Source organism: Phocoena sinus, chromosome 7 (genome assembly GCF_008692025.1).
Source record: "Phocoena sinus isolate mPhoSin1 chromosome 7, mPhoSin1.pri, whole genome shotgun sequence".
NCBI classification, from domain to species: Eukaryota; Metazoa; Chordata; class Mammalia; order Artiodactyla; family Phocoenidae; genus Phocoena; species Phocoena sinus.
In genome coordinates this window covers 39,236,078-39,258,333 of record NC_045769.1, presented here as the reverse complement: position 1 = coordinate 39,258,333, position 22,256 = coordinate 39,236,078, and the positions used below count along the sequence as shown (strand labels likewise).

The 22,256-nt window shown below is 40.6% G+C and overlaps 1 protein-coding gene across 2 annotated transcripts in view; it reads right to left on the bottom strand.

Annotated features, from left to right (window-relative positions):
• HECW2 (HECT, C2 and WW domain containing E3 ubiquitin protein ligase 2) overlaps positions 1-22,256 on the bottom strand; it is a 250,867-nt gene that overhangs the window by 128,388 nt on the left and 100,223 nt on the right. For both annotated transcript variants that reach the window (XM_032637764.1, XM_032637765.1), the window contains exons 4-9: positions 21,060-21,135; positions 16,577-16,746; positions 12,524-12,666; positions 6,856-6,956; positions 5,069-6,418; positions 3,688-3,783 (exon numbers count right to left, since the gene is read on the bottom strand). In XM_032637764.1, coding sequence (XP_032493655.1) covers positions 3,688-3,783; positions 5,069-6,418; positions 6,856-6,956; positions 12,524-12,666; positions 16,577-16,746; positions 21,060-21,135 — 1,936 coding nt within the window. The remainder of the gene's footprint in view (positions 1-3,687; positions 3,784-5,068; positions 6,419-6,855; positions 6,957-12,523; positions 12,667-16,576; positions 16,747-21,059; positions 21,136-22,256) is intronic.

Genomic DNA, 22,256 nt, shown 5'->3' with positions numbered 1-22,256 from the left:
TATAAGAGTCCACTGTGGACTGTTCATCCGGAATCTATTCCTATTCCTACCCTTTGGGGAGAAAAACACCTTTCAACAGCTTCCTGTTGTCTCCAGTACAGCAGCAATGGGATAAGTCACAATTACACTGGAGCCAAGTACAGCAATGGGTTAAGTCACAATTACACTGGAGCCAAAAAAGAAAAAACTAAAATAGTTTTTCAGAAGGGGCTGAGCTGGCCATTTTTTTCCACTTATCCTAATGCTAAAAAGACCAAGATTCATTATGCTGATGACATTTTAGTGGGCTTCAGCCCTGAACCACCAGCCTATGAATCACCTCAGAATAAGATACAGCAGGTTCTTAAGGCACTCAGTGCATATTCAAGTTCAAGCTGCCTCCCTGGAAGGCTCTCAACAGTGCCATGCCACCTTTAAGAACCAGAGCTTTCTTATTTTGTATGGCTCATCAGAATGTCTCTCAACCAGTGGTTGAGGTTACACAGCCCACAAGGTCACAGCGCAGGGGGTCCATGGCCTAACGCAAGAGTAAGAGTTTAAGAACCAATCGGTCGATCATCATTACAGCTGAGTGATCTCTGTCCAACATCTGTTCCCTGGTCCTGAGATAGGAGGAATAAGGCTGGAAGAAGAAGCAAACAAACAAGGAAACCTGCTTTACATAAAAAGAGATTAAACAGATGTTCAGAGACTAACTTATAATCCTGACACACAGACGACCACGCCATCAGCCATGAGAGTGAAGAGGCATAGCAAGGATCCTCTAAATCCCCTTAGTTGAGTTTGCAAATCTTCAGAGAGAAGCAAACTTTACTGGGTAGTTTCCTCACTGTATGTTAGTACATGGGTATTTTTAAGGCAAATACAAGCTAAAATAACAACAATAATAATAAGGAAAAAGAAAAAGAATCCAGAGTGTGGGGGGGATCATGCTTCAGTAGACTGTCCTGCAGGTGTGTGGACAGTGACCTATATACAGAGAGGAAAAGGCACGTCTGAGTCCAATACAGATGCTTAACGGAGCAAATCCATCTGGGCCAAAAGACAGTCGCTAGTACTGTCACTGTCACCACTTTTCTTATACTTGAGGGACCTCCCAGAGAAGGGTCCTGCTAAGTGATCTTCACCTGGAAGAAAGCTGAGCATCTTTTCAGCCTTTCTAGGTCTGCCCTCAAAACACAATATAATGCAGTTTCAGAGAAGCCCCCAAACCCTCTAATTTCAGGTGATGCTTGTGCCTAATAGATAACATACCAAGATATGTCACCACTCTGCCACTAACCAAGCTTTCAGAACTTACATTCATCTACCTACACAACAGTCCCTACCATTCTAATCTTAGATCATAGAGTAGAAAAAAATGTTTGAGACTCTGTCTCAACTTTTACTACTATGGAATCTTAAACAAGTTACTTAATTTATCTGGGCTTCAATTTCTCCATCTATAAAGTGAAAGAATCAGATTATTTGATTTCTACCCATCAATCTATAAATTATGGATAAGACCTGCTTGACCCACTTCACAAAACTGTTAAAAAGAATTTTTTTAAAAAAGCTAAAAATTCTTTGTAAACTGTAAACCACTATACAAGTCTGAGGTATTATAATAAATAACGTTAAAAGTACAATCCCTAACCTTAAAATAATTCAGCCAGGTCATTTAAGAGACAGGCCAATCTGCATATTCCAAGTGGATGCCCCTTAGCTCAGCCTCCTGAGAGACAATATATGAATGCACAATGCCACAGCTCTGAGTTAAGAGGCATGGCCAGAGACAGTAGCAGAGCTGCCCAATGAGGCAAGGAAGGCAGAGAACTGGTTCGGGCAGGACGTACAACTAGCACAGGCAGCCAAGTGATTAGACCGACTGGGAATAGGAGAGGGCAAAGCAGTGTGAGGACAGAGTTGAACAGTAATCAGGTATGCTCAGACCATAATCTGTAATTGGTCCATGATCATGTAAATCCCCAAATCTGCAAGTTGCAAGTTGCACAAGAGGGAACAACTCTTAAGAATTCCTCCCCCCGCCGCTGTTCATCAGTTACTCATTAAATTGGATATACTACTAACGTGCTTTTTTTCCTTTTGGATATATTAATTTATTAAAATGAACTGCCAATTGTTTATTTTTTTAAATCCTAAAATTTAGCATTATATCTGTGTAATGCAAATACCAGTGTTTAAACAAATGCACGGAAACAGCACAAATGGTGGTCATAATTTCAGCAGGAAAGTACCTGTCTTTATTAAATATAATCTAGAGACCAAAACTGTGAATCCAACAAAATTCAGAGCAATTGGATGTGGCCAGGAGGATGCCATTTACCCATACACTGATGCAATGCTATGCCTCCTGTCCAGGTGCCTGAAACTCTGATTACTTACTATTAATCCACATACTCATGTAAACAAAGCTCTCCCAGAATTCTCTCCTGGTGTTCCTAATTCATTTTTCTCTAATTGTATCTAAATATCACCCAGGAATACTTTTCTTTTCTGCCTCTAATATTTTCTCCAAGGGTACATAGTAAGGAAGTTTTCCCCTCCACCTGCTTAAGATGACACAATGGTTAATTAATCTCTTGGATGATTTTTAAAAACTGCTTAAAATATATGTTTCCTATGAGTAACCACCCTCAGTTATCCAAATATATGAACAAGGGGAGGATCTGTGCACAACAGTATTTACAAACGATTAAGTCAATATTTTGACAAACTGTACAGAGCACCATTCAGCTCTTTTGTCAGCACTCACCAAAACTAACTACTCAGCATTTTAGCCCTTTAAATGCACACTGCCCCCGCTCTATGTCCCACCATTTTTAAAACACAGAGGGCCAAAAGCATCCACTTCTTGCCCTGATCACATATAAGATGGGTGAATAGAGAAGGTGAACAAGAAGGAAAAGCAGTAAGGCAGAAAGATGTATTTTCCAATGTGTTCTTAAAAACAGTATTTACTGAGCTTTATCACTGTTCTTCAAAATGCTTTGCTCTCACAGAGTAATACTGCTGTAAGGGATTCTAGAAACTTAAATAGAGTTTAAATTACATTCAGACTATGACTGGCCATGGGCATCACTCAGCTCTTGGAGTTCAGGTCGCATAACTTTCCCAGCATTCCTAGTGCTCACCCATCTCTCCTTTAAGTGCTACGTGTTTCTTGAAAGCAAAAAAAAGAAAATCTTTCAAATCTCCAGATAATCATCATGGTCCAGAAAATAGCAGACTAATTTCTGAAATTAATAACACTTCTCTAGATATTCCTAAGGAAAAAAACCAGGACCCTGTAGTTAATGATTTAAAATGTTGTAAATGAATAAAAAGCAGTATATTACCTAGAGCTAAGGTTCTTCTAAGAGATTGTACCTATTTGTCTAATAATTGAAAATTCATACTGCCTATGCAAACTTAAAACTTTTTCTATTATACATCCTATTGTCCATAACATCTGGATCTCTTTTACTTTAGAGTATCTACTTTCCCCCAGCTACCCTTTCATTTGGTGGAACTGTGCCAGAGAGGAGTCTTCTGCTAAGCACTTTCCAGACTGTATCTGCTAAATCACGTGGCAGCTCCCAGAACTCTACTTCTGGGGGACTGGGCATCCATCCTTTAGGTCCCGTGGGTCCTGTCACCCTTGAACCCTTTGATCGAGGTGAGCCCTTTAGTTTAGCAGGTCCTCACTTGGTGGGAGAGCCTCGTCCACCCTCTGGTACCGGCTAACATCCTGGCGCACTGAAGGCAGTGATCGCAAAGGCTGGTGGCCGTTGGCTTGAGAACCTAGGATTAAAGGTAAACAGTTACCTGGGTATTGTTTTCCCTTTCAGTGTCAAAACAGCCTTTGGGAAAAAAAAACACCTAACAAAAATCCTGGGGCTAGTCTCTTATCTCTTTTTCGTCTCATTTCCCATATGAGGACCCAGAAACAACAGAAGAGAATGGGAGGTGGATGCTTAGTCAGAAGTGGGTCTTCTAGGGAGATGTCGGTCTGGGCCCATTCCTCCCCCTCCCCTGCCTTTTCCCACCCTGGCATCTGTCCTAGTCATGCAGCAATGCTTTAGGGTCACACAATGACTGGAAGATAATGAAAAAAAACAAAAAACGGTGGAGGAAGAAAAGAAGGGGATAGGTAGAAAAATAAGTTACAGAATAAGAAAATCATTTCTATTTCTGAGTCTACGCTATTTAGGCATATGAAATTATACTCAGACTTTCTGATGCAGCTGTAACGGAACAGTTTAAAGGGATCGTTCTACTGAGCCACATTCATTGAGACATAAAACAAATTTTATGTGTAAGTTTGCATCCTCACTCAAACAGCTTGTTTTCAAGTGTCAGAATGCATCACCTAACTTAGTTGACATTTCTTATACTGCAGAAGGCAAAAATATGACATTTGATGCAAACCACATATTAACCTTCTGTTTTGAAGCTTCATGCAATAAGGAGCGAGTTAAGATGTTCCTGAAAACCTCGCAGATAACACTAACGTAGATGCTGCCAGCCTGTTTGGTTTTGTATCTACAAACCCAGGTCCCGCCAGAGATTCATTATGCTTTTTCACACTGCCCAGACAAGAGGACTGAACCCCAGGCGCACTGAATGTGCCGGTGCGCGGCACGCATCCCAGGCCTCCAGGCCTGTGTGGACCAGGAGTGCCCCCACCCACCGGGCCACCTTTCTAGGCAGAGCAGGTGCCCGCACTGATGCAGAGCCTTGAGGTTCATTATCTAAGTCTGAAGACTGTTATCTGACAGGCCTCTTATTCCACCAAAAGAAGCTCCATAGGGAGGGTGGGATGGAGACTCAAGAGAGAGGAGATATGGGGATATATGTATGCATATAGCTGATTCACTTTGTTATACATCAGAAACTAACACACCACTGTAAAGCAATTATACCCCAATAAAGATGTTAAAAGAAAAAAAAAGCTGTTGAACCCCAAGGAGAAGAATTCAGCTAATATGTGCCCTGCAGTACAATTTCCACTGAGGGACAAAACCACAAGACTTCTCTCTGAGCGGGTATGCCTGAGCCACGAGCCACGTTGTCTTCTACATCCTACCTCCGGTCGCGCCCTCCTCCTGGGCAGTGGCCCCTTCACAAGCCCCTTGGGCATGCCCCGCATCACGCTCTTCTTGGGGCGGGCTCTCAGTAGCAGCAGCAGCTCCCTCCAGGCTCCCCCTCCGCTGCCAGACCTCCCCCACCTCCTCCTGGTCAGGTGAAGTAGCCGATTCTGCCCCTGGCCCTTCCTCCTCTCCACTGGGCACCTGCACTACAGGTAAAGAACCAGGAGTGCATATGGAACCCTGTGACCCTTCAGCAGGGCCACTGCTGGCGGGCTCTGCTGCACAGGCTCCATCTTCCTCCTCCTGAGAAGAAAAGGCTGGGGTTTCGGGAAACCGCGCACTCTCAAGAGATGAGCACCGTGTCTCCACCGAGGACAGCTGCGTGGTAACACTCTCATTGCAGGAGCTGTCGGCCCCGTCCAGGTCACTCTCTCCCTCAGGCCTGGTGCTGGCCTCGCTCACGCTCTCTGTCCTGGCAGGGTCACTGGGCTCTGTTTCCGAGGACACCTGGGAAGGCTCAGACCCCTGATCAAGGGACTCCATCTCACTGATGGCCCTTCGGCTTCCTCCTGATGTGTCAGAAGTGCCCGTGTCTGCCCCACTTGTGGGCTGATCTACCTCCTGAGAGCCGCACAATTCAGTGCTCCCCTGGTCAGCACTTGGCTGAGACTCCGGAGCATTCTCACTTTCATCAGGGACTGAGCCTGAGGGTAAGGAGCTCTCCACAAGCTCTGGAAGATTTTCTGGCTTGTCCTCGAAGGAAGCAGCTTCAATGGTGGAGGCTTCCTCATTCTCCACCGTGTTGTCTTCTGGCTTTATCTGAGATGTCAGGCTCCCATCATCAGTTCTTGACGCCCTGCTAAACATTATCAACCCTCCTTCCTCCTCCAAGGAGGATGGATAACCCAGGTCTTGCTGGAACTCGTGGTCTTCTTCATCTGAGTCGATATGAAGCATTGCATTGAGTCTTGTGTCGGTGGGAAAACTACTCCTTAGTTTCGGAGAGGCTCCCACGGACCTTTCCGAACAAGTAGCTGCACCTGACCTGGAATGGCCATTGTGTTCAATAGCATCTAAATAATCATTGAGTGAATCCTGACGTCCTCTGGGAGGTGAGGTCCTTGAAGAAGTAGAGGTTAATTCTTCTGAGTCTATTTCCAGAGTAGAGCTAGTCCTGAAAGAATGCTTGGGGGTCCCATTAGCACTTTCCTCAGAAACTGGTCCATTGGAACAAACCGTGCTGTCATGATGGCCCCCTGGCATGTCCTCCTCATCAGAAGGGCTTCCTAGGTCTCCATTCACAGTATTGACTCCAAGTATCGTGCCAACAGCTTCTGGAGAAGCATCTGAAGGAGAAAACAGCATTTATACAAACAAAGTAGTAATAACGAACGAACTTTTAATGTCCTATTCCTTTGCCACTAATGAGTTCAAAGAATTCAGTCATCCCAGTGAGGTCTCTTTACAGTATCACCAACTTGCTAAGAGTTACTATTCACTACTAAATGAGTACATATATTGCTGGTCAGTTTGACATATGAGGTTTACATGTTCACTACTGCCGTAAATTCCACATCCAAGTTTCCAAACGCAGGTAAAACCTAAGAGAGATTTTTTGATAAACAGGCTTTTAAATCTGCTTGGAAAACTTCAGCAGGTAATCATTTGATAGCTATTTTCTGTTCAGAACAGGATACAAACAATTCTGTTCAAATGTAAACTGACAACGGAGTAAGATTTAACAAGTTTTTCCTATGGCAATATATTTATACAGGTATCTCACCTTCATGCACAGAAGATGTGACCTCCACTCTGAACTGGAGGTACCCACTCACGTGGTCAGCTGGGAGCCTTCTGCCGAGGTTGTAGCTGAGCATCTGGTCACTGCAAGAGGAGAAATGGTTCCTTCATCCTTACTACTCTGGTGTCAGCCTTCATCTTCTTCCCATAGGCCACCCCCCAAACCCCACATATTTCTCTTGAAACTTGCATACTCACAAGAAAATAAAAGGTCAAAGGCATGTTAAGAGTCAGTGTAATTTTGTTCATTTGTACAAATGAATACTTATAAACCCAGGGATAAAAGGGAATCTTGTCACAAGGAAAAGTATCAGTAAAGGCTGAAAATGCAATACTGTACAATATTGTTATGATTTTTTTAAAGGGCACTGATTTGCTCTCTCACTGTTAAGAGTGACCAGAGAAAGGGCATTTTAAAAGCCATCAAGGGGCTGAGAAAGGCCTACAATTTTGGGTGTTTTCTGACTCAAGTGTAAATGTATAGAAGGTCTGGTTCCTTAGCATTTAGCATGATAGGAGTTAGGTCCTAAAAAGACAGGCACAGGGAATTCCCTGGTGGTCCAGTGGTTAGGACTCCGTGCTTCCACTGCAGGGTGCAGAGGTTCCGTCCCTGGTTGGGGAACTAAGATCCCGCATCCTGCATGCTGCACGGCCAGCCGAGCAAAAGAGAAAGAAACAAAAGAGAGAGAGAGGCGCACAGGTAAGGGTTATCACATGGAGGGCACAGTGCTGCTGTATCCTGAAGAACAGGAGCTGAGAGTCAGGAGAGAGCGGCGTGAGAACAGGCCGGGCTCTGACAGCTGCTCCAGCTGTGTGAGAGGCAGGGGGCTGCTGCACCTCCCCTTCCTCACCTGTAAAGTAAGGGGCTCACTGTTGGCCCTCACTATTGGGGGGCCTATCACTGATACTCCAGGCAGCTTGTAAGCCATATTGATGGGACAGTCGGAGAACTGCACTAGCTGTCGGAGTCTCGCTGCCACACTTGGAGGTGCGCTGGAGGGGACCACAACTGGGCCCAGCTCCTGCCCCACCTTGGCTCCAGGCTCAGGCTACCAGCCTCCTCGAGGATGGAGCGGTTGATCTTTTTCAATTCCGTGTTTATTTATCAAAGTCAAATACAATCACATCGTTTCTCTGTATGCAAGCAACTTTCGTTGAGAATCTGATGTATTCTTAATTAAGGAAAATCATCAGAGGGATAGTACCAAATCACACTATCTCTGCTCTCACACTGCCCTCTAATGGCAACTTCAGGAGGAAAACACAAGGCCTCTACCTAATACTTGCACCACTGTACACTTCAGAGCCTCTGGTCAGCTACTGATTATTAATCTCCGTAACTATTTTGCTTGTTCTTCTCTACCTCCTCAGTACAATTATAAATAGATGTTATCTGGGATTTTACATTAGCGTGTACACATTTACATGCTAATGTAAAATCCCAGTTCAGCTCTTATGAATTTCTTTGAGTTCATAGCAAGATTTTCTTAAAATAATGAGATCATTTCCTTTACTTCTTTCTTTTTCTTCCCTAGAAATGTTGTAATAATTTTTTGATTGATGTTTTTAGAAAGCTTTGTTTCCCCCAATTGAGTGCTTACACTCTGATAAGGGCTTTGCACGCATCATCTCCTTCAATCTTCCCTGTGAGGCAAGTGGCGGCCCTGTTTTCTAAGGCATAGGGAGGGTAAGTAACTTGCCCAAGGCCAGGCAACAATTAAGCGACAGAACCAGGATTAGAACACAGATGCTTCTGACACAGAAGCCCCTGATCCGCAGTCCCCAGATCAGATCTCATTTTACGCACACTTTCAGTGATTCTTGGCTGCTCTCAGTAGCAATGCATTTTAATGATATTTACTCATGGCTCATCTCAAGGCAATCATTATCATAATGTTTTGTCTACTTAATCTGGTATTTAAAAAAATTTTTTTCTGTAAAGGGATATATTGGCATTTTTAACTATTAGGCATTACAGGTATGTTAAATGCTTTTACATTAGCGTGTTCGAATAACTCTATAATGACTATAGTGACAGCAGGGATGTCTTTTTCTCTTACCATTGTCTTCCAGCATTTAGACAGTGCCTGACACACAGAGATGCTCCACCTGTGTCCACTAATGCATGAACCCAGCAGCAAACTACTGGGACCTACTCTCAACATTATGGTTCCTCACCCACATCTTTCGACATTCAGTCCTGGAATAATAAAAATCTTCATTTCTTTGTTAAAATTAAATTGACTCGGGACTTCCCTGGTGGCGCAGTGGGTAAGAATCTGCCTGCCAATGCAGGGCACACGGGTTTGAGCCCTGGTCCGGGAAGATCCCACATGCCACGGAGCAACTAAGCCCATGTGCCACAACTACTGAGCCTGTGCTCTAGAGCCTGCGAGCCATAATTACTGGGCCCACGTGCCACAACTACTGAAGCCTGTGCGCCTAGAGCCCGTGCTCCGCAACAAGAGAAGCCCACACACCACAACGAAGAGTAGCCCCCGCTCGCTGCAACTAGAGAAAGCCCGTGTGCAGCAACAAAGACCCAACGCAGCCAAAAATAAATTAATTAATTAAAAAAAAAATTGACTCTCCTCTCCTCCTCTTTGGCCAATAAAAGTAAAGTGTTGGTGTTGATGATAAAAACTTATAAAAGTGATGCATTTTAGCTAGGAAGTAAATGTTTACTAGGGATTCTAAGAATGGCATCCATCCTTTTGCTCACTATCATATCCCAAATACCCAACACAGTGCTTAACATTTAGTAGACACTATATGTATACACACCCACACATTTGTTGAATAAATTTAACAAATGAGACTCTTTACTTGGAAAAAAGAATTTTAACAGGTGTTAGTGCTATTTTTTACCCAAACTGACAAGATATCAACTATTCAATCTATCAGTACAGGAAAGCCTCCCTATTTGGAGATTCCAAGTCAAGGGGGTTTCATCCTTGTTGAGTGCCTGTCAAGGGATTCACCTCTTTCTTGTTCTTACTCAGTCTCATCTGATTCATCCTGCCTCTTGCCATGACAGATAATTGTGTACCCTATATTATATATTATTATGATGCATCATTATGAAGAATAAGTGCCAAAGAACTCTCACTGTCTGACTGAGACATTCTCTCACTAGTGTAATCACAGCAAATGACAAAGCATGGCACAGTGATGTGCCTTTTGGACAGAATGCAAGCCACTCTCTGAAAAATGTCACATTCAAACCAATGCTCTTAAAAATAGGTAATTAGGAAGGACTTCTAGCTCATCCTATAAAACCTCACCGTGTAAAACCTCAGCTATTTCAGAGAGTTGCCGTCTACAAAACACATAAGAAAACTCAGTATTTTTCAAGACGTATCAATTACTTGATAGAAAGTAATAATCAGATCAAAAATATATTTAGATGCTAACAGCCAATACACTAACATGTAGTATCATATTTAATAAAGCAAATCCCTAAGTATCAGGCAATGCTTTTAATATACTCATGTAGAAACATTTCATAATTCTGATACTTTACGAATTCATGCTGGACTTCCTTCCAGTACATATGGAATCCATGACAGGCAGTACTCTATGTGTCCAGTTCTTTAAAAGACTGAATGAAAAGCCAGCAAGTTAACAGGAGTTTCAAGCACTCAAAATGCTTTCAAGCACTTCAAGTTTCAAGGTTTTATTTTTCCTTGATCTTTCTTACTGGTATACATAAAGACACTCTGCCAAGTGTCACAGATATTATATAAATTATATGATTATACTTATATAAACTAAATTATAAGTATATTTCCAATGAGAGTTAATTCTCACTCTTCGTAATTTTTCATTTTCTATCAATCCTAAAAATAATTTTTTAAAACTTCCCAAAGAATATCTCTACTAGAAGCAATAATTGCTATCCTTAAAAATAACTGTGATTTCCCAGTTTTATCAAATTAAACCAGGCTGCTAGAATTTCAGCCTAATATTTCTACTTCATGTGGTCTGGCTCAACCATTGTCTCTGATAGCCAGAGAATCAGAATTCATTAGAATCTCTTAATTTCATGTTTTGAAGGTGTCTTAGAGATCATTGGTCTAAAGACTTTATTTTTCAGATGAGGAAACTAATGCCTGAAAAAATTGTGACTTGCCAGAATAGAACAGTTAATTAGCTGCAAGGTGAATAGGAATGAGCAAACTTCCTCAGTTAGCTAGACTAGTATTCCATCACTGCCAGTCCTTGAAGTGTTGCAGAGAAGCTGGGATTCTGGAGCTGACGGATCTGCTCAAATCCCAGCTCCACCCCTGACTTGCTAGCCTCAGATTTCTCACCTCCAGAATGGGTATAATCACATTTTTCACCTCTCAGAGTTGTTGAGAAGATTACATGAGCTAATGAGTGTAATTTACTTAGCTCCTGACATAGAATAGGGTCTCATCATCTTTTTTGTTTACTTTGGTTTACTACTGCGGCTACCACTACTACAACTACTGTTATCACTGATACTGCTGCTACTACCACTACTGTTATCATATGCTCATAATGTCCTCCTAAAATGAAGAAGATGCCCCCCAGTGCCACCTGAGAGCACCAGTGTTACTGGGTTTGCTGGCACTTACCATGTGAAAATATATACACCATTTATAGTAAGGGATGGAGGCATGTTACGATTTCTTAACTACTCGATTCACAGCTTACAAAAAGTTCACAGAAAGAAAACAGACGTCAAATCACATTTCAAAATTCTCTCAACGGGCTTCCCTGGTGGTACAGTGGTTGAGAGTCTGCCTGCCAGTGCAGGGGACGCGGGTTCGAGCCCTGGTCTGGGGGGATCCCACATGCCACGGAGCAGCTGGGCCTGTGAGCCACAATTACTGAGCCTGCGCGTCTGGAGCCTGTGCTTCGCGACAAGGGAGGCCGCGATAGTGAGAGGCCCGCGCACTGCGATGAAGAGTGGCCTCCGCTTGCCGCAACTAGAGAAAGCCCTCGCGCAGAAACGAAGACCCAACACAGCCAAAATAAATAAATAAATAAATTTTAAATTCTCTCAACAAGTAATTTCTAGTTGTCTGAACGAACGTATATGTCTTAGAGCTCCACTATAACACCTTCTCGGAGTCTAGGCTTTGTTTTAAAGGGCCCTAAAATAAGGTGGTTTTGGTGTCTCAGGAATAACATATTCTCTGGATGGGGTTAATCAGGATCAGGAGATCTTGCTTTAGGGAGGGATTTTTACAGCAAGATTTCAGTATCTCAAAAACAACTGAGCACTGTGACATTTGACACTGAAACGGTAATAATGGTAGGTACATCGTGGAAAAGATAGATAACCCAAAAAAGGTATATAATTAAAATAAAGTGCTTTCTGCCCTTCATATTTCAATGAGTATATGAGCACTTTCTTTCTTTCTTTCTTTCTTTTTTTTGTGGTACGCGGGCCTCTCACTGTTGTGGCCTCTCCCGCTGCGGAGCACAGGCTCCGGACGCGCAGGCTCAGCGGCCATGGCTCACGGGCCCAGCCGCTCCGCGGCATGGAGCACTTTCCTTTTTAAAAGAATTATGTTACCACTTCTTATCAGTAAGAAAAGTCCTCGGACTTCAAAGTATCATTTCAGTTGCTTCAGTAGGAACTAATCCCAACAAGACCCCTAGGTGTGACGGCTGATTACCCGATGGCTTGTCGCTCCAAAAGCCTCTGGACTGGAATGGTTAGTTTCCCCAGAAAACGCTTGATGATAGGTCGGCTCTTGGCAAATTTGTCTTTAATTTCAATTTCTAAGACATCAGTAAGGAGTGCGAAAAAGGAATATTTCTGAAAACAAAACATAACATGTTGAGTCAAAAAAAGAGATAAATATGAAATTATGTATATCAGTTTATTATTATAGAAAATAGTATCTCTTAAATCCTAACGACACACAGAGTCCACATTGCCAGAAAAATCTGCAGCTATTGTCAATCCTTTATTCACTCAGAATCATTAACATTCACAAAGACTAAAAAGCAACAGCTAGGATCTGTATGACAAAGCAAGCCCCTTCGATCATCCAACCCTTCCTGGTTCAACAGTTTTAGGAGATGCTATCAAATATTAAACCATGCACAATACAATGTTAGTGCTCACTACATTTAACGTATCTTTATTCTTTAATACTTAATATCTTGTTATAGAGTGGCTTAGACTTAACTGATACATTTGATTAACAGCAATTTTAATTCCTGATCCCATGGTATTTTCGAAGTTGCCCATCATAGGTTAAAATACTCCTTCACTTAGTGGTTAAAGTAGGAACATCTAAAGGATATGATGGTTTCCCTGGTTTATATTAAAATAAAACAATGCTTACACGGAAGTCACTTAATTTAAAAGGCACACAGGGACATTTCTTCTGGGACAGAAAAATAAAAGTATGAGGTTAAGATAAGATGTGTTGTTTTAAGAATGCCATTGGAGAAAACTGGATTGGATATTCATAAGGATATAAAATAAAAAGCCTTACTCATTTACAAAGACTTTCACATATATTACAAAGATAAAATTTTCTTTTTAATGATGAGGCTTTCAGGAAAAGTAAGTGATGGAGCCAGGAATCTAACCTGAACCATTTCTCTCCTCCCCTGGCAGTATCCAGGCAACCACAGTGATATGAATAGTGTCAGCCAGCTTTACACTTAGGGGTCACTAAATTTATTTAGTCATAACAATTTATTTTCACCAAAGGGCCGTAGAGTTTAGTCATCTTCTTAATGGAAAAAGCACTTGCTTAGAATAAGGGAGCAGAGTTTAAGCACTACTAGCCTCTGAATAGCTAGTTATATAAACACTTTAAGCTTCTGTTTCTTAATCACAATAATGGAGAGATGATAATCTCACCCCTTACACCCCCCTTATCAGGCTTGTTCTGGTAACATGGTTAAAAACATGGTTAAAAGCAATCTACAGATTCAATGCAATCCCTATTAAATTACCAATGGCATTTTTTATAGAACTAGAACAAAAAAATCTTAAAATTTGTATGGAGACACAAAAGACCCCAAATTGCCAAAGCAGTCTTGAGGGAAAAAAACGGAGCTGGAGGAATCAAACTCCCTGACTTCAGACTATACTACAAATCTACAGTAATCAAGACAATATGGTACTGGCACAAAAACAGAAACATAGATCAATGGAACAAGAGAGAAAGCCCAGAGGTAAACCCATGCACCTATGGTCAACTAATCTATGACAAAGGAGGCAAAGACATACAATGGAGAAAAGACAGTCTCTTCAATAAGTGGTGCTGGGAAAACTGGACAGCTACATGTAAAAGAATGAAATTAGAACACTCCCTAACACCATACACAAAAATAAACTCAAAATGGACTTGAGACCTAAATGTAAGACCGGACACTCTAAAACTCTTAGAGGAAAACATAGGAAGAACACTCTTTGACATAAATCACAGCAAGATCTTTTTTGATCCACCTCCTAGAGAAACGGAAATAAAAACAAAAATAAACAAATGGGACCTAATGAAACTTAAAAGCTTTTGCACAGCAAAGAAAACCATAAACAAGATGAAAAGACAACCCTCAGAATGGGAGAAAATATTTGCAAACGAATCAACGGACAAAGGATTAATCTCCAAAATATATAAACAGCTCATGCAGCTCAATATTAAAGAAACAAACAACCCAATCCAAAAATGGGCAGAAGACCTAAATAGACATTTCTACAAAGAAGACATACAGATGGCCAAGAAGCACATGAAAAGCGCTCAACATCACTAATTATTAGAGAAATGCAAATCAAAACTACAATGAGGTATCACCTCACACCAGTTAGAATGAGCATCATCAGAAAATCTACAAACAACAAATGCTGGAGCGGGTGTGGAGAAAAGGGAACCTTCTTGCACTGTTGGTGGGAATGTAAATTGATACAGCCACTATGGAGAACAGTATGGAGGTTCCTTAAAAAACTAAAAATAGAATTACCATATGATCTAGCAATCCCACTACTGGGCATATACCCAGAGAAAACCATAATTCAAAAAGACACATGCACCCCAATGTTCACTGGAGCACTATTTCCCATAGCCAGGTCATGGAAGTGACCTAAATGCCCATCGACAGATGAATGGATAAAGAAGTTGTGGTACATATATACAATGGAATATTACTCAGCCATAAAAAGGAACGAAATTGAGTCATTTGTTGAGACGCGGATGGATCTAGAGACTGTCATATAGAGTGAAGTAAGTCAGAAGAGAAAAACAAATATCGTATATTAACGCATGTATGTGGAACCTAGAAAAATGGTACAGATGAACCGGTTTACAGGGCAGAAGTTGAGACACAGATGTAGAGAACAAACGTATGGACACCAAGGGGGAAAAGCCGCGGGGGGTGGTGGTGGTGGTGTGATGAATTGGGAGATTGAGATTGACATGTATACACTGATGTGTATAAAACTGATGACTAATAAGAACCTGCTGTATAAAAAAATTAAAATAAATTAAAAAAAGAATGTTAGGGAAATAAAGTTATTGCTAGTATCATTACTATATCCACTATGTGCCTTCTAAGTGCTCATTTTGAGATAACGTTTTATGTCTTCTAGGCTTCTAATGTGTTAAATTAAGTGGTATGCCTTTAAAAGTTATTCACTATTTGGGGACAGTAAGTAGTTTTTCAAACCAGGAATAAGAAAACATGTAGTTTTTATCCACTTAAATAACCATAAAAACTGCCCAGGAGAAACATCCTGCTGCACTGGCAAGTCTCAAATAGCCACATCTTTCCTCCAATTGGTTTTAGATCCCCTGAAGTATCTCCCTCTCCAATGAAATACTCGTTCAACATTGTTAGAACATATTATTGTCATTAAACATTTAGGGAGTGATTTAATTAATTGTGCAACTCCCATGCCAATACAGGTTTGTCTAGAAGCACTCATTAATGCTAGTATATGAAATGTGTCTTGGTTCCCTGAGAAATGGTGGGAGAACTCACACTTTGCTCCCTAGAAAAGAAGCAATGTCTCTGTTCATTCTTTGACTTTAAAGAGTTCCAGTGGGAAAACCCTGGGCTTGATTTCACTGATATGATGCACTGTGATGACTGGTAACATATTGCAACTGTGAGAGAGTCTGAAATACCATCAACACAATCTGCCTTGCCTCAGGATGACGACTCCTTGAATGGCTCATGTAAGTAACCAAAATCTATAATGGAAATCCAAAAACCATTTGCCAGACAGTAAGGAGAGAAATTCCTTTAATCTGTACTGGGTATATGCTAGAACAAAATATCAAAATTTTAAATAAAAATGGGATCAGTATTACTGACTTTTCCTTCTGCCTCAGGCTCCCATACGGCTTGGCAAGGCAGTTACTGATGCTGCCCTTACAGAATTTTGACATTTTGTTCATCATGAATTTTTGCCTTGATTTTGATTTTTTTTAAATATTGCATTGAAATATTAATTTTGATCATCGAGTCTTTTGGACCCTATAAATCATGCACCTGAAGGAAGTGCCTCACTTGATTTACCCTAGACCCAGCCCTGGTTAGAAGGGAATATCTCACTTTCGTTGTACCTTTTTCTAACAGAACCTCTAGACACCTCAACCATCTTGCCCACACCCATAAGCAGCTCAATGATACAGAGTCCAGTGGAGAGAGATGGAGTTGGCCAACTTCCTAACTGTCAAGTAGAAGGCCACGTACGATCATCTTACCTCTCGGTGCCAAATTGGATTTGTGGTGTTACTGATGATAGTAGACCTCCTCTCCTGACCATGGTGGGCACAAGTGGGGAAACTGCTCTTCTTCCCTGGCTGAATCGACATCTTAAGATAAGGGTCAGGATTGAAGAACATCCCTTTCTTTAGCCCAACTGCCCGAAGATCTTTAAAGAAAGAAAGAGAGGAGGAAGGAGGGAGGGAAAGAGAGAGGGAGAGAAGAGGGACAGAAGGAGAAAAGATTCACATATCTTGATTAGAACAAGCAGCTCAACGACAATTTGTCCTTAAATAATCACACAGGAAGCTCTAAACAGAAACTATTTGGTAAAACAGCAAAGTTATTCACACTATGATTGCTTAGGTAAGTGAGGACAAGTGGGTTATGACTAGTTCCAGCAGAAAGTCTCCTAACAGGCTGCAAAATGAAGCCAAACTTTTACTACCACCTTATATACCTAAAATGACTTTTCCTGGGAAACGTTTTGATCCTAACACGTACATCTTCACCCCCTTTTTCTATGTGGCTTGGCAGCTAGCATTTCACACAATGTCTTGAGAGAAACCCTTAGTAAACAGTGTATTAAAAAAGAAAACCAATATGTTCCTTCATGAGAGAAAAGTGAATCTTCTATATATACATATGAGATGCACTGACTTAAGTTTAATTGGGGATGAAACCTAAGAGCACACATTCAGTTGTGCCATATTTAAAACATCATACATATTCTACAAATGAAATGAATGTTAGGGGAAATAAAAGGAGACCAGAAATATTTCTAAACTTTGAATGCTATCTGCTATATTAAATAATTGTTAGGTTATTTTTTCAATAGGCTGTTAAGTAAATTAAATATTTGATGAATGTCCCATAACTCATCTTAGAGTCACCACTTGTTATTTCATACTATGCGAGCTGCTAAAAGTTCTGGCTAAAGTCTGGTTAGTGAAGAGACTAAAACTTTTAAAAATGGTCAAGCTGAGGGATACAAAAATGTCAGGAAATAAAGCTGGCTTCACTGGATCCTCAATGCCTTTCTGAGAATATCAGTTTGAATAAGGTTGCCCTGAGAGCTAAATGATCTTGAAAGCTTCCGGGAGAAGAGACAGCCTCTAGGTAACTTTATGCAGTTATGATCAGTGTAGGGAAGTCCTGACCACTGGTTCAGAAAAAAATTCTGTGGACGGCCTCTGAATCCTCAAAGACCTTTGGATTACCCAAATGAGCTGGGGAAGAGACCCTATAGAGTAACCCCACATTTTGGGAGGTCACCATGGTCATCCTACTCAATCCCATTCCTGAAACACAAAGTCTTTCTTAGAAGGACAGAATTGGCCTGGGGTTGCCCATAGAACCATACTCCCTGGAGGAGGTTCACCAATGACCAACAAGAACTTGTGGCCTAGATAACATGTGATGAAAACAGCCCAGGACTGTCTAGTGACTCATAACTGGCAGTAGCGGGAGACAGTCTAATATGTCAGAAAATATTTAAAAATTCAAGCAAGAGGACCTTATGTTAAGAACACGGCATCAAATATAGTAAGATCTTTGATCTAAAAGCCAGTGGCAGAAGGGAAAGATGAGCAAAGAACTAGACAAGCACTTCAGAGAAGCTGCTGCAATCTCATTAGCTTCACAGTCCCCATCCCTGGCACTTCCTAAACTATGGAGTCATTATTAATACAGCATTTGCATTTTACTGTCAATTTAATAATGCTACATGTTTTCACTTGGCTTTATTTAGCATTAAATAGCTTTGAGAGAAAATGCAATTTACATATTTATTTTCTTACCTTTCTTGATTGTGCTCGCCTCAGACTCAGACAAGAGAATGACATTCTTTAGATATTAAATCTACTTCTCAAGAAGGGATTTCTTTGCAGTAAACAAGGAGTAACATGTACAGAAATGGCTGCCATGACATCTGACAGAGCTAAATTATTCATGCAAAACATTCCTTTGAAGAAAAAGCATCCACCAGAAGATTAAGCCAGAGCGAAGAAAGATGTCACCATTAACCCTTTTCCACAAGGGACATCGTACCAATAAATACAATAAACTACCAACTATTTGTACTCTGATCATTCAGTTCACTTTATCCATCTCTTGCCTCTCTTTTATCTTTTATATATTTTATTGCTCATAAACATCCACATCACCTAATAGACTAAAGAAGGACTCAAAGTCACAAAGGTATGACAGGTTAAATATCCTTCTTACTTGGAGAAAAGGTTTAAGATAGTCATCAAAAAACAGTTTTTTGGGGCTTCCCTGGTGGCGCAGTGGTTGAGAGTCTGCCTGCCAATGCGGGGGACACGGGTTTGTGCCCCTGTCCGGGAAGATCCCACATGCCGCGGAGCGGCTGAGCCCGTGAGCCATGGCCGCTGAGCCTGCGCGTCCGGAGCCTGTGCTCCGCAAAGGGAGAGGCCACAACAGTGAGAGGCCTGCGTACCGCAAAAAAACAAACAAAAAAAAACCAGTTTTTTGTTTTAGCTGTAGAGTTCAATTATTTGTGTCCCTACTTATCCATAGATAATCAAGAGCAGAACATTTGCAGACAGACATTCTACAGTGCTCAAATGCTCTCCATAAATATTATCATCCACTGTCAATATGCTACAACCAGATGAATTTTTTAGAATTATCGTTATAAAATTGCTTTCATCTTCTATGATTTTTAGCCATTTCTATACATCATCTGCAAATAGCTGATTACATGGTAAGAAACAGAGCAGATTTTAGGTAGCAAGCCTCCATGTGTATTGAGGTGGATGTTAGAAAACGTTGTATATAGAAAAAAAAAGGATTTGGCTGTGCCCCAAAGCTTATTTCCTACTTTTTAGGAAAATGTCCTGGGATTTTCAACTTCTACATGGTCATTCTCCCATGGTGGGTTAATTAACATCCCCTCTGGAGTCAAAATCAATATGTATGTGTCATATTTAGAGTGATATTGATCATTTGAAAGCTTAGGGCATTGCTTCTAAACTAAGAAAACCGTGGTATGGTCAAACTAAGTTTTCTGAGCCATGGAGGTTGGCCAATTGTTCCATATCTATAAACGAAGAAATCTATAAACAATTTCTCTTCCTGCAACCACCCCAGAACTGTGAAGGTCTAAAGCACAGGTAGCCAACTGAAGTGCTTTCAAAAGAGAGACAGATAAGGCGGGTGGGGAGTAGTATCACAGGCAGTGGTAGTCAGTGCTTTTCTAAAAATCTGGATATTTTAAAAACCCTGAGGGGTCCAACCAAAATATATTTATTGGCCAAATTTGAACCAGTTTACAGCCTCTGAGATTTGTCAGAGAACCAAAGCAAAATGGTTTTCATAGTAAGTGACCTGTATGGCGGGGGAAGGGGAGGAGAAGGAACATGCTAGAACAGACACAGATAGGCCGTGGGCCAGCAATGAACTAACGCGCACACTTCCATTATACGTGATATTCATGCATCATGGACTTGTGTTTTCAAGATCAGCCTTCTAACCCTTACTCTTGGAAATTTCTATTTTCATTTTCTATTTTCATTCATAACATTTTTTTGCAGCCAAGAAAAAGTGAATCTAATTTAAATTTTAGAAGCACTACAATAATGGAAAAATGAAAACAAAACATCTTACAGTGATAGACATCTGTTAGACTTGATTTTACATGTATTGTAGTACGGTCGTCTGTTTTAAAAGTCCATTTCAAATACTGATTTTCTTAGATTAGTCTTGACTTTATGACTGCCGATTAATTTTTTTAAATCGGTGGCTTTGAAACTTTTTTTGACAGTGATCTATGTGTGAAATACATTTATCTTGAAACCCATTATACACATACATAGGTGTGTATATTTTTGTGTGTGAAATTTTCAGTTTGTATAAACTGGTGTTCTATGAAAAACATTTCCCTTTGGTGGTTAAACTCTGGCTCTTTTCTATTCTTTTTTTAGTTGCTAGTTTCAACTAAATTAATCTTATAAATCACCAGTGAGTTCCAACTCACAACCCGAAAAGCAGTGCTTCAGTTGTACGATAAATATACAAAAAAATCAGAATATTTTACTAACCAGAAAATAAACAACAAAAAAATTGTCTAATCTACTTTTCAATTCTTTATATGTACTCCTTTGGCTTTTTTTCGCTAGTCTCCAAATTTTTCCTTTCTCTAGATGAGGCCAGCACAAATTGTGTTCAGTTATCTAAGCTCTACAGTGGGTTTAGCACATGTTACATTACAGTTTTAAGTAAGTATACATAGTTATGGTCTTTTCATCACAAGACAACTTGCTAGAAGCTTTCTGAGTTTATATTAATAATCTAATTTTTCATGGTAAGAGATATACTTGAATTTCCAGAAGTATTACCAAAAAAAAACAAACAAACAAACTTGCTCACATATCATATATGAGAGTGCAGAAAGAAGTGACTATTCGTGCCTTTGAAATTATACACTTTCCAACTGGACGTCATGTTTAAAGACATCCTTACCAGACAACGTAAAGCTAACGAGTTTTCGAGAGTGCTGACTTCCTGAAGCACCTCCTTCCATGCCTTCTGCCCCCATCTGCAGAGAAAAAACACATATGTGAAGTTCCACAGGAATATGGTACCTCTCAACTTTTTTAGGGAAACACACATATTTGCAAATATGATTTTTGTATCAATGTATTGTATATGCCTTTTCATATGCTACAAATCTTGGAAGTCAGACATAAATGCAGAGTCTCAGAGACTAGAGGAAGGGTCATACCTAAATTTAATCTTTACCCCAAATGTAACCAATATGAGCTTCCAAGTTCCCTGGGATATGAATCAACTTACTTTATGTCCTTTTATTTCTTTGGTAAGAAGACTGGGGCTTCCCTGCTGGCACAGTGGTTAAGAATCCTCCTGCCAATGCAGGGTACATGGGTTTGAGCCCCGGTCCGGGAAGATCCCACATGCTGCGAAGCAACTAAGCCCATGCACCACAACTTAAGCCTGCGAGCCACGACTACTTAAGCCCGCATGCCTAGAGCCCATGCTCCGCAACAAGAGAATCCACCATAATGAGAAGCCCGCGCACCGCAACGAAGAGCCCCGGCTCTCCGCAACTAGAGACTGCCCGCGCACAGCAATGAAGACCCAACGCGGCCAAAAATAAAATAAATAAATATTTTTTAAAAAGAATATAGTTGACATGTAATAAGCATATTTATATTGCTATTATGGTATTAAAACATCCCCTTAAGTTAAAAAATCAAACATTAAATTCCTTCAGATTTATTAGGAAAACCTAGAATAAACTAAACAGGTGATTTACATCAGACTCATCCATATAAATGTAGAATTATCCTCCTTGCTAAATATTTCTGAGTGACCATGTGGCTATCCCACCACCCTTGTAGACTCCTATTTTATTGTGCTACTGGTACATGGCACATGCTATTATAATTAGCAGTAACAAGAATTTGCAATCCTATTGTACTGATTATTGTATTGTAAAGCTTTTTCTAAAAGCTTCTGAGTAAATTATATCTTACTTGAAACGAGTCATTTACAGACCATAGCAGATTAAGTCTCTCAACTTATGTACAATTAGTGCACAATTTATGGTACACTAGGAAAAAAGGGTTTCGTGGTCCTCTAAAAAAGAAGTCCAGAACATTGTAAGAGACAGATTTGAAGACAGAATGTATTTTGAAT